The following is a 13,235-nucleotide window of genomic DNA, read 5'->3' on the forward strand; positions in this document are numbered from 1 at the left end:
TTGAAAATTGAGCCTTACCTCGATTTTACGTCAAAACCCAAAAATCTCTGAAACGAGATTCTGACCCGTAGAACTTGTAGAGAATCCTTCCACAATCCTCGTGGTAACTTCAGATTCATGATTTTAGCAATAATCGGCGAAGAAATCTAGAAAGAGAGAGAGAGTAGGGAGAGTTCTAGAGAGAGAGAGAGAGAGATAGAATTTTAGTTTCTAAATAAAGAAATAAAGGAAAATGATATTTATATCCCTTTGACTTGGGCAAACTCGTAGACGAAATGGTGCCTTCGTTGACGAGGCCCTATAGTCTTCTCGTCGACGAGACGGGAAATTCATCGACGAATCCTGATATTCCCAATTTCCGAAACTCCTCGGCTTCTCCTCATTGACGAGTCTCTGAATTTTGTTGATAAGAAGAACAAAGACTTCGTCGACGAAATCTGACTTTGTCGACGAGGCCTGCTCTTTTACCAAAATGCCCCTCTCTTTAAATATTTAAAAACCATTATCAAGAGTCGGGTTCTTACAAATAAGATGTGCTCACTTGTTGGGCAGTCTTCTAGCCTCACGAGCTTTACTCGTTAGTTGGGCCGATCTTGCCTAATGAGCTATGCTCATTTGTTGGGAAGTCTTCAAGCCTCACGAGCTTTGCTCTTTAGTTGGGCTGATTTCGCCTAATGAGCTATGCTCATTTGTTGGGCAGTCTTCTAGCCTCACGAGATTTGCTCGTCAGTTAGGTCGATTCTTCTTTACCTAATGAGTTGTGCTCATTTTTTGGGCTAAAATTGAATAGCGTGAGAGATAGTGCAGTTATAGGTATGTATGCAAAATTTGATAATTTAATAAAGGTACACAAAATGTTCGAGTACATGACTGACAAAGATACAATTTTATGGAACAATTTCCTTGGGCATGCTAGATTAGGTTAGACCCCCCCTAGGGCATTGGTATGTGAGACGTCTAGGGGAGTGTAAGACCGTAACTTGTATATCCTAATCCCCTAGGGCTGCTTTACAACTTGTTACTCTCTTGCCCCTTCCCTATTTTAAAGGCCTCCCCCATATCCCTTAAACTCTTTCTCTTCAGATAAGTTCGCTTTTTTTTTTTTCTTGTGTCAATTACCTTTTCCAAATTAATATACTTTTGCGCTCTTACCATCAGCTCCCCCGTGTCAGCTGGGGGTCTCTTTCCTAGAGAAGACAAGAAGTTTCCTAGCGGAAGGGCCGTGGTCAGGGTTGCCAACGCCACTCCAATGTCCAAGTTGCGGATCTTCACGGTCGCGGTGATAAAGCGGTACATGAAATTTTTCAACGTCTCCCATTCTCCCCGAACTAACTTCATCAGATGAATCGAAGTTTTGACGATTTTTCTACTACTGATGAAATGAGTGGTAAACTATTGTACCATCTCAGAGAAGGAGCTGATCAATCCAGGTTTTAGGGTTCGGTACCAATCCCTGGCACTACCTTTAAGGATGGCTGCAAATGTCTGACACATGATGGCCTCAAGTGCGCCCTGCAATTGCATCAACACCTTAAAGGTGTCCAGATGATCGATCGAGTCAGTCAAACCCTTGTACGTTTCAAAAGTGGGCATTTTGAACTTGCTGGGCAGCGGGACTTCCATTACTTCTTTGTTGAACGACAGCTCCGAGGATTTTAAAGAGATTTCCCCATAAGAGGGGTTGGTTCGACCCTCTTTCATCATCTTCTCTTTTTGATTTATTTTTTTTATCTTCTCCTCTAAATCATTCAATCTGTACTCGTTGACTCTTGCGTTGTTCGCGCCTTCCACTTTCTTAGTAAGGTTGGTTTTTCTCTTACTCTCCTTTAGGTTCTCTGCTTTCTTAGGTGAGTCAGGGCTAACTTGTTGTTGGCGTGGAACATACTTTTCCTAACCCTTTTTCTACAATAGTAGGTTGAACATATCCTCTATCTTCTTATGGGAAGCTTCCATTATCCTTTGGAATGCGAGAAATTTCTCCCTGGTTACCCCTGAATGAACTTCGGGCGTGGAGTGATCAAATTGGGGTGATTCTTTACTAGCGACAGGGTCGGAGCTTGAGTCATGAGTTGTCATCATTATTCGAGAATCGGAGGTCGGAAGTAAGATGAGCACCTCTCAGAAGTGGTTCCTATAGATGGTGCCAACTGTTGTGGGATAAAATGGTGATGACCTGCGACGTTGCTCTCCGACTTCCGATAACCTGAAAAGGATGAAAACAAAGCAAACTTGGAGGACTCAGGGTATACTTCGGGGGGTCACTCCGATGCCAAAGTAAGGGAATGCTTCTAAGAGGTTGAATCTAATAGTAAGATTAAGTTAAGAGTGAGTTACCTTGGTTTGTTTGCATCATCCTTCTTTATAGTAACGAGGTTTGACCCTTGGGGTGATCCGTTATTATGACGCGGGGGCGTGGATCGCTCCGGAGGTTTAAAGCGCCAGCGTGGATTACTCTAAGCTTTTAAGGCACTGACGTGGATCTCTCCCTTCATTATTGGATTAGAACTAATTGCTCCTACTAGAGGATTTGACTTTAGTAGTGATTGTTAGGTTGTAATTTCCTTTTATAAGCTGATATATTTAGGACATATCATCTTTCAATATGATTTAAACGATAGAAAATATTTTAAACTATCAAAGACCCAAACCATGAAAATACTTACCCTATGTATGGATAGCTTTTGGATTTAAATTTGCATTGAACTTGAAAAAAATGTAATACAAAATTGTATTGAAATTGATCTAAATCGACTAAAATCCAAATTTAAGTTTCGAAAGTATCAGTGTTGCGAAAAGATATGTTTTTAGATCTTACATTAATTTCTTTTATTCACTTTGAATAATCCAATCATTCCATGCGTATAACTAACATAATTTTAATCTCGCATTCTCACCCTCCCATTCTTCTATTATTTTCTTTGTATACTTATTTCTTCTAATGTTCTTCTTGTTTTAATTATTACTTTTAAATGTTTTATTTTTATTGAATTTAGGATTAAAATAATACATATAAATATCTTTATAGAAATGTCATTTGTTATTATCTTGAAAATATTTTTAAAACATAGTTATTTTATTTCCTTTTTAAGAATAAATTAAAATATTAATCCTACATTCTTAAGATTTTATCAAAAATATATTTACCAAATACTTGATGCAAAATAAAGCAAAATAAAATAAAATATATAATATATAATTCGAGTAATTAGTATAATAATTTTCAAAAAATCACAAAAATTTTCCTTAGATCCCCAAAGGCCAAAGCCAAAATCTACGTTAGAATGTCGAGCGGGGGACACGTACCACTGCTAAATTGTCCTCCCATGGCCATGGGTCAAAGCCCTAATACCTTCTCATGCCATCTTCAAATCTCCGCCGCACAATGCACATACCCAAATCACTCCGATCAACAAAATCATTTATTGTCGAAATTACCCTTTGCTTCTTGACCAGAAATTCCGCCAGCATTCCAAATTTGCACGGGTAATTTCGGTATTTAACCGAAAATAGGCTCGCGATCGATCCGATTAGGGTTTCCTGCACATCTACATCTACCCCCTCCCGTCCAGAGTCGGAAATTCTCAAGCGTTTCAGTTGAGCGTTTGCTTGCTTAATCCTTTGATCTCGGAGGTACTCTCGGGTTGTGCGGTGGAGATTTGATCAGTGCTGGGCTTCATCGCCCTTTGGCCGTTGAAATCCATGATCGTCAGAGTACCATGGATCCGTCTCCGGTGCATACCGCTTCTACGATCGAAGAAGACGAGTGGGGTATGCCATTTTTTTTTTCCCGCTGTATTCTTCTGGTTGATTTCTGAGAAAGTATGGAAAGGAAGGGAAACATTATTGTTTTTTATTTAACGTGCCTTCACTAGGGCGAAAAATATGGCCATTGTCGTGATGGGTTCGTGGGTTAGTATGGAGGCGTAGGTTCTGTAATGTCTACGTCCAAAAAGGAAAAACAAAATTTTTTGAGATTCATGGTCATTATTTTTTGAATCCCTAGTTTAGTTGCCGAGAAAATAGTGGAAAAGAAAAAAAAAGAAAGAACTGAATTTCGATATGCAATTTTTTTTGCTGTGCATATAAAGGGCTGTGTTGGCCTTAGTTTAATGCAAGCTTTCTCCTAATCATCTATTTGGCTTTTGAGAAGTGGCAAAACTCGGATTTTTCACTTCCAATGCTTTGAAAACAGAGGTGTTGGTTCTGTAAATAGTAGGCTCCACAAATCGAAAGCTTTTAGATTTTTAAATGTGAATTTTCTGAATCACTCAACACTTTGAAAACAGAGGTAAATAAAAACAAGTAAATTTTGCTTTACTATTTTTCTGTTGTGAAAATATCCCGGGTGCTTTGTTATTGGTTCCCGTGTAATGAAAATTCAATTTTCTGTATAAAGAAATGAATTGTTATTATGTATATACTAATTGTGAACTTATTTATATAATTTACGTGTTTGGTGTTTGGTACTACTAAAATACTTTCTTTTTGGATGCTTCATATTGTTTTGCTCATGTGTCCCTTGTTGGCGCTCACATTTCATTGCTTTTTATTATCTGAAATAGGAAAAAGACATATTTATGAATAAAAGAATCTCATATGTTTTATTAGAGTCTACAAGCCTATGTCAAGTGGAATGAGATATTATACTTGCACATTGTCATAACAACTCTGTTTCTGTTATATTTGCCTTGGTTCAATTAAAATGATGGACTAAGCTGGAAAATTTATGTTTTGGATTACTAACAGGGAATCTCAGTGGGTTAATCCCCAATAGGTGGGTGTTTTAATTATTTTTTCTGGGAATGCATTACAAAAACTTGATATGGCATTCTGGGCTTTATGATTAAAATTCCTTCTTTTCTTCCAAAACAACATCTAACATACATAAATAAATCACTTCCACATCTGCACAAGAAAATGGTTTTGTGTTTTGTGTTTTGTGAGGTAAGTTTAGCTGATGCATGAAAGTCCACCTTTCACGCATCTTCTAGAAATTCCGCAATGGCGATAATTTGATTCCTCAATGTTCGTCTTACAAGTCTCATTCCATTTAAATTTCTACATGTCTGCCATACAATTTCTCATTCCATTCCACTCCTTTTGTGTGTGGCAGGAGGTTCTTTTGTTTTGCTTCCTCTTGAAGTTGCATAATTATGTTTCTTAATCGTATATGAAAAGGGAAAAAGGCAATAAGTATTCGTTGCTGAAGCACTTTGATATTTTGATTGTGTTTTCAGCCCTTTCCATTGCCGAAATTTGTCGCACCAATGACGTGAGTAGATATGCTTGCATATGCTGGTTCTATTTATCTTGCAGCTTATGCATTCAGATGCTCGCACATATTGTAATTATTTTTTCTATATTCATCAAAATTAATTGTCTTGGCTCCTAAATGAAAGTTGTTCTTACACTAAATGGAATCCTGGTAGGAGGGCAGGGAGGTTCATCCTTCTGATCCCACATTCTGTGTTGTTTGAAGTTACATGATTATTGAGTATTGTATTGTGAAAAGGGAAAAAGGCAATTAGTATGCGTCACTGATGTGCTTAGATAATGTCGATAGCATTTTCAGCCCTTTTCGTTGCCAAAATTGGTCCATGTGAGTAGATATGCTTGCATTTGCCATTGCTATTTATCTGGCAGTTTTTGCATTCAGATGCTCGCATATATTTTTTTCATTTTTTGATAAGCATTCAGATGCTTGCGCATATTCTTTTGTTTCTTTTTATCATATGGTTCTCCCAGCTGATCTGTCATTTTGTTTTGGATTGAAGTTAGATAATTATGATTAAAAAAGGCAATTAGTATGCGTCACTGATGCGCTTAGATAATGTTGATGGCGTTTTCAGCCCTTTTTGTTGCCGAAATTGGTCCATGTGAGTAGATATGCTTGCATTTGCCGTTGCTATTTATCTGGCAGTTTTTGCATTCAGATGCTCACACATATATTTTTTGTTTTGATAATTGCATTTAGATGATTGAGCATATTCTTTTGTTTCTTTTTATCGAATGGTTCTCCCAGATGATCTCTCATTTTGTTTTGGATTGACGTTACATAATTATGATTAAAAAAGGCAATTAGTATGCAACTATGCATCACTATGCGCTTAGATAATTTTTCAGCATTTTCAGCTCTTTACGTTGCCAAGATTTATCTATGTGAGTAGATATGCTTGTGTATGCTGTTCTATTTATCTTACGCTTTTGTGCAGTCAGATGTTTGCACATATTATTTAATTCCCTTTTGTTTATTCATCAAAATCGTTTATTTACCTCTTGGGCTACTTCAAATTGGAAATTGTTTGGAGAGAGAGGGAGGGATGGACAGCATTTTGATTTGTTTTGTAGTTATATGATTATGATTATAATTGTAAAGGAAAAAAAGGTAATAAGTATGCATCAGTGATGCGCTTTGATGATATTGGTAGCGCATTAAGCCCTTTCCATTGCCAAGATTTGTCACACCAATGACGCGAGTAGATATGCTTGCAGATACTGTTTCTATTTATCTCATGACTTTTGCATTCAGATATTCGCATATGCCCTTAGCCTTAGCATACTATGGAGAAGGTGGAGGGTGAGGCTCGAACCCCTGACACGTGGGTAAAGGCTGCTTTCCCAAGGCAGTGCCATTGTCCTCAGTGGTTTGCAGATAGAGCTCATGGTTTTGGTCCATTAAAATTTATCATAGTGGTTTCTATTGTCTATTATAAATGCCAGCTTGTCTTAGGGAGGTCAGAAGTTTAATAAAATACATGGGCATCATTATGTGGCATCTGGTTTTTTCTCGCAGACACTGAAGGATTCGTGATTCCAAGCTTGGGAATAGGAGATCCAAATCAAAATGAACCTAATGTTCCAGTACCTGAAGATTTGAAAGCATCGTCTACGGAGGTGGGCTTTTGGATGCTATTTGTTGATGTGTATTGGAACTTGCATCACAATTACAACCTAAGATGTTTTGTATTTATGTTCTTATTGTTCTTGCACAGGCTAAAAAAGAGGAGAATATTTATCTAGGACCCCACGGTGCTCCCCCTTCGCAATCAAAGCATCAAGAACAAAACTCTTCTGGCCGTAAGCAGCGGTTCAAGCAGAAACTGAAGGAAGCTGATAAGAGGATTACTGGTCCGGGGCGAGAGAACAAGTTGGAAAATCTGCGAGACCTGGTGGGTGGTGGAAAAGTGACTGTGAACATGTCAAAGGGGTCTCCCCGGGATTGGCTGGACCCACATTGCCATGAATCTCAGTTTGAGAAGTGGTGCCCGCAATAAACATAGTTTAGGTTGAGTTCATTTTTGTTGTGAGGTTTGATATTGGCATCTACTGCTGTGAGGTTACTCTTCTCTTCAAGTTTAGAAGATATACTTCTGAAGTTTATGTATCTTGACAATAATTCTTCAGTTGAACCTGCTGGTACTACTATAGAAGATAATATATTTAAGAAATCTGAAGTGCTTTTTGTTGGTAGAGATCTGTTTGTTTTATCTTAATGGGTGTTCATAGAGGTTTTATGTATGGCAAATACATAGTTTGGTTTTGGTGGATTTTCTGCAATGTTAAAAAGGGTATTCGTGTTTAGGGAAGTTCAATGCCTAGATAAAAACTCTGGGTGGTATGTTTTCCTCAAAACTGTATAATAACGAGTTTATTTTATACGGGGGACTTGTAATAGCGGTGTTTCTACCTGTCCTCTGCTGCTTGGTTCCAAATTCCAATAGCATGCTTGCCAACTGCTCTGTCGCTGTGTTTGGGTCGTGAAAGTTGAGGTTAGAATAGAATAAAAATTTGATATTAATTGCCTCTGTGAAGTTAATAAAATGGTGATGAATTGCAATTCATTTTATCTGTTGAGAGACAAACGCAAGTTACTAGCTTCTCTTGGCAATTGAGAATTAGGTAAAACAGGCAACTTTATACTGGTTTTCCTACCTTGTGATTGCTAGGAAAAAGACCTTTTGGAATAAACCCTTTGCGGCATATAATCATCAAGGGGTTTGATAAGGTATGACCAACTGCCATTTTCTGCCTGGCCAAAAAAAAAAAAAAATCTAAACTATGGTAGTGTTTGAAAATGTAGACCTCTCCAAAATAGGAGTTAGGATTTGAAATACTAGGACTGCAAACGAGTCAAGCCGAGCTTCAGCATGCTCAAGCTCAACTTGGTAGAGTCAGAGTTTGGCTCGATATTAAAAAGTTTTGGCTTGAGTTTAGGCTCAGCTCATTTGCAGACTTGATTCAAGCTTGGGCTGAAATTTTATCAATGACCTAATAAAAATAATTTCATCTACCTATTTTGTTAAGGCCAAAATTTGTACCTTTCTCCTTGGTCAATGGAGGCAACATTGGACTCTTGGGATTAGACCAACTTAACGAGCCTATTAACAAACTTATTATTGAGCTCCTTAATAAGTCTAATAGAGGAGCCCATTTGAGCCGGTTATCAAGGTGCTTACGAGGCAAAATAAGCCGAGTTTGTCTGTGCTTACACTCATCTCATTTACAAATTGAGTCTAAAAATTGGGTTTAGGATTCGCTCATTTAGATAATTAATGAGTCTAAGCAAACCAGTATTGACCTAAGCTCTCAACCCACTCGTGAACATCTTGGTTCATTCACAACCTTGTGAAATACCGAGCCAAAGCTTGGGATCTAACAAGGTAACCAAAGTGGGACTAGTTGTCAACGTAGTGAAAAAAAGTAGAAAATTTAATTCTCAACTACAATTAAATTATTGAATCCATTTTTTCTTGTAAACTTGATTATGATTTTTCTTAAAATAGGAGTTTAAATATTTTTTATTTGAATGTATTTTGAAAATGACATCATTTCCTTCCCCCCTCCAAAAAAGAGCCAATAATAATAACAACAAATATTAGTGCTCGATATAAGTTTCACCAATAAAGAGACGATTAATTAGGGACTGTCCACCTTCTAAACCTATCTCCATTTTATACCTAGATTTAAATCTCGTATTCATTAGAAAGAACCTTATACTATTTTAGCATTTTAAAAATAAAAGTAAAAGATATATATTACTAAATTAGCCCATAATTATCTAACTCCACTAAACTTCACACTTCAAATAATAAAATTACGAATAATACATGTTAAAAAATTACTATAATAAAAATAAAATTTTTTCCAATTATTTTACTTAATTGTTCTATTTTCAAATTTTACTTTATAATAAAAATTTTATTAGACATGACAATTGAAAAATAGTAAAAATATTTTGTAATTGACTTTATTATTATTTTTTAAAATTTATGTGTATATTTTTTAATTATATTTAAATTCATATTATCATTTAATTTTAATTTTAATTTAAAATATATATAATAAATAATTTAATTTAAAAATTAATTTTAGATATTAAAATTTTTAATAATAGATTATCAAAAGAACTGAAAATTATAAATTTAATTTTTTTTGATAAATTGTTAAAAATTGGTAAGAGAGATACATAACTAATAATTATAAATAATTGCGTTTTTGTAATATGTTCAGAAAAACAGGAAGAATGCATACCGTGTCAATAAAACTACTAATGTGAACAGCGAAGTAGCAAACTTTCTTCCTGCCTCCGATCATCTGACTGAGAATGGCATCGTCCTCGGAAGTACCCATCTTCATCGATACGAGCTTAGGCACTCACATAGCCATGGCTGTCTCTCCGAACATCACTGCCGGAGATCTCAAGAGTAAGATTTCAATAAACCTTTCCTTCTCACTTTCCTCTATGATGGATTCGTGAGTATTTTAATTTTTCATCTAGTTCAGTGGGAAAAAAGAAAAAAAAAAAGAAAAGAAAAGGTACTTTATCATGCGAGTGGATTTAAAAATTTTTTTTTTTTTTTATGTATACATTACCCAAAATAATAGCTCATTTTGGGCTGACATTGCTATAATTCTGAAGATTGTATTGTATGATTATTATAATTTTTTTTCTGGGTATTCTAGTTTTGTGTAGTCCTATACCCTAGTATTGAAAATTGATGATTTTTTTTTTTTTCCATTCTCATTTGCCCATTTTACGGTGTTGTATATTGCCAGAAAATGGCTTATTTAAGGCTGACATTCCTGCAATTTTAAAGATTGCATGGTTGATTTTTCTCGGTAATTTTAGTTCTGTGCAATACAATGCCCCAATGTTGACAGATGGTGTTCTTTTGGGAAAAAAAATTAAATACCTGTTTGATGCATGCTTGCATTTATTTCTATTCAATTTTTTTTTTTTAACACTTCTTAAATGCAAATTTAGAATATTTCTAAATAGAGTTTGAAATGGGGCTGTTGATCTGTCTTGTCTGTGTTTTCTTCTTCTTTGCATTCCAGTGGGGTGAATTTTTTTTTTTCAAAAAAGTAAAAGAATTGTTTTCTTGGCTATATTGGTTCTTTATTTTATTTTATTCTTTTGGATAATTCATTGCAACACTAATTTGTATCACACTGTTCCAAGGTTTGCTACATCGAGACTATTTGTTCAATCATTTAGTAGTTTGCCATGACATAGGGAATTTATATACTCATAAATTTTTTCCTGCTTTGTTAGATCAAGCATTTATATCAGTGAACAAACTCAAACGAGCTGACTAATGAGTCCAGCCCAATCCACTCACGAGCATCTCTTCCATTTACCATGCCTAAAATATATATATATATTTTTTTTCCATGAGACAAACATAATTTTGGAAAACTAGCAGATGCATGTCATTGTCTGCATTTATGTGTTCCAAATTTGCATTGGTATAGCATTATTTGGTAGTGCTTGAAACTTAAAGAGCATAACATCATTTATTTTTTGTTTACCCGTATTACAGAACATCCCTCAAAATTAATGCCACAACACGATTCAATATTTCTAGTGCACCACTTCGTTTCATTTGTAAACAATCTTTTAGTCCTCTTTTTTCACAGCCATTGCCCTTTTGTTATCATTGCCATCACTATAGCCACAATGTCCACAGTGTACTCGCTCAAAGAGCCTAATGCTAAAGGTTGCAATTCTTGTCATCTGGACTGGGCATCAAAGATTGGAAGATTGAACAATTTAGATAAAAAAATGTTGGTAAAATATTTGTAAGTTGTATCCTACACAATGACATATTTAGTTCTGAAAATTCCTTGGCTGGTTGTAAGCATGCTGGTGGACATCTTGGTAATCTTTCCCTTCTCTACAGTTTACTAATCATACCATGAAGCTGTATATAGAAGCACTCATCTCATTCTTTTTCTCTTTCACCGATAATGATTCTCAGACACCTGTTATCACAAATTCACAATTACATCTAAAGGATTTCATATTTAAACTATACTAAAAGGGACTCCATGCTTTGTTATATTTTTAGTTGTTTGAAATTTTTATAATTGATCTCTATTTATGGTGATCTCTATTGTGGTAGAATCTCTTACTTTTTATTGAGCTCGACTTGCCCTGCTTTATGGAAAAGTAATCAAAGTCAGAAATATTCTGTAGGAGAACTTGAGGGAGCACACTTCAACTGTATCCCGGAAATGGGAGAAATCAAGGTCTATGGATTAATGGTATGTTCTTAAACTTCATGCCTTGGGAAAAAAGTGTTCATTTTTCCTCTGCACAAAGTAGTTCTATTGCTGGGTTTACTTCCTTGGGCTCTTCTTCTTGACCATCACCTTCTTGTGCCTCTAGTAGGTGAAGCAGAAATCATGCTTTTACCACCTGCCCGAAACAATGGCTATAAGATATGCATTTCACAGTGTGAAAAGAACATGGTTTCTCCATGTGGAAGCAGGCACTTCAGTTGGTTTTGATAGGCCGAGTTCGTCTAAATGTATGGATGCAGGAAAAACCGGGGATATTGCTTCTAATAGAACTACTACTTCTGATTCTATTGAATCTGAAAACTACATTACAGGCATTGATAAGGATCACACAAAAAGAGAAGGTAAGAGGAGAAGGTTAAAAGGATTTCACTACCCCCGAGTTATGGTGGGAGTGCCTCTAATAACTTATCTTTCAAACATAAATAATAAGAAAAAGAAGAGGAAAAAGAAGAGAGTAATGAAAAAACGCATTATAAAGGGCAGAACGAACAGAATTGAGAATGGGTGCCTTGGTAGAAGCGAAGAAAATTCAAGTTTTAATGCCCACAACAGGTTTAGTTTCTTTGAACAAAAAGAAAAATGCAATGCCTGCCACTTGCTGGAGACCCCCAGTGGCTGCTCGGGTTTTAATGGCTGCCTTGGTAGAAATGAAGAAAATTCATGTTTTAGTGCCCACAAAGTGGTTAGTTTCTCTGAACAAAAAGAAGAACACAATGCCTGCCGCTTGCTGGAGACCCCCAGTGGCTGCTCGTCAGAAGTTATATCAGTTTCAGGCATCATTGCGAGATACTTTTCAAATTTCAATGAATCTGGCCGATTTGGAAGCCCTTCAAGTTCTGATCTTACTTCTAGAGCAATTGAGAATCAGCTAGAAAAACAATTGAAGGCTAAAACAGATGATGTTTGCTCAAGCACACGTGCTGCTGCGCTGCCACTGGCTACAACCAAAATGACCCCAAGGAAATCCCTTCCATTTCCAACCAAACGAAGTCGAAGGATCTTAAAAGATGAGATTAGGGGTACCGAAGTTGGGAAACGCCTTGTCATGGCCTCGAGTAGCCTTGGGGTTTCTTCAAGCAAGCAAAGACCTGCAATATCGCTCTGCAGATACAAAGAAGGAAAACTGTTAGGATCCAGTTATCCTATTAGAAGTTTGGTCTTTGAACTTAGTGACACAGAAAACTGAAAGATCCCGAGGAGCTGGAATGAGTATGCATTAAAATGTATTACCACTCTGCTGCCTGCTTAAATTTTGGATGTAAGTTTATTTGCGTGTGTTGCCAATCCCAATCGAACTTATTATTTGTAAGTTTGAATTAAATTTAAACCAAGGTGTTCATATCGTGTCTTACAATTAATCCATTTTGACTTATCATATGGTTCCTTCACTTGGTGGGAAAACATACATTGTGAAGAGTTTGGTGCACAACAAATGACTTCCTTGCTCCCCTCGTTTGCCAGTCTACACTGTAATTAATCCATATTTATTTTATATTTATTTACCTCTATGACAGACGGTTGATTTTAGTCTCATTGGGAAAATATTCTCCAGATCTGTTAGATTCACAACTCAGTGGTCATTGATACCTTTTCTTTTTACCTGTAGCAATGATTTGGAGTAAATGGAAAAGGGCAATGTAGTGCAGAAT

At 36.2% G+C, this 13,235-nt stretch overlaps 2 protein-coding genes across 3 annotated transcripts; both read left to right on the forward strand.

Annotated features, from left to right (window-relative positions):
* Positions 1 to 3,272: 3,272 nt before the first annotated feature.
* On the forward strand, positions 3,273 to 7,472 carry LOC131167524 (uncharacterized). Its single transcript, XM_058126329.1, has 3 exons — positions 3,273 to 3,768; positions 6,794 to 6,894; positions 6,993 to 7,472. The coding sequence occupies exons 1-3, from the start codon at positions 3,717 to 3,719 to the stop codon at positions 7,272 to 7,274; spliced, it is 435 nt and encodes a 144-aa protein (XP_057982312.1). The 5' UTR covers positions 3,273 to 3,716; the 3' UTR covers positions 7,275 to 7,472.
* Positions 7,473 to 9,504: 2,032 nt separating this feature from the next.
* Positions 9,505 to 12,974, forward strand: LOC131167531 (uncharacterized). Of its 2 annotated transcripts, none has more exons than XM_058126340.1 (3): positions 9,505 to 9,704; positions 11,480 to 11,547; positions 11,672 to 12,974. In XM_058126340.1, the coding sequence occupies exon 3, from the start codon at positions 11,714 to 11,716 to the stop codon at positions 12,770 to 12,772; it is 1,059 nt and encodes a 352-aa protein (XP_057982323.1). In that variant the 5' UTR covers positions 9,505 to 9,704; positions 11,480 to 11,547; positions 11,672 to 11,713; the 3' UTR covers positions 12,773 to 12,974. The 2 variants fall into 2 exon arrangements, with proteins under 2 accessions (XP_057982323.1, XP_057982317.1); XM_058126334.1 differs by having other exon boundaries at positions 11,675 to 12,974.
* The last annotated feature ends 261 nt before the right edge of the window (positions 12,975 to 13,235 follow it).

This window comes from Malania oleifera, chromosome 1 (assembly GCF_029873635.1).
Source record: "Malania oleifera isolate guangnan ecotype guangnan chromosome 1, ASM2987363v1, whole genome shotgun sequence".
Lineage (NCBI taxonomy): Eukaryota > Viridiplantae > Streptophyta > Magnoliopsida > Santalales > Ximeniaceae > Malania > Malania oleifera.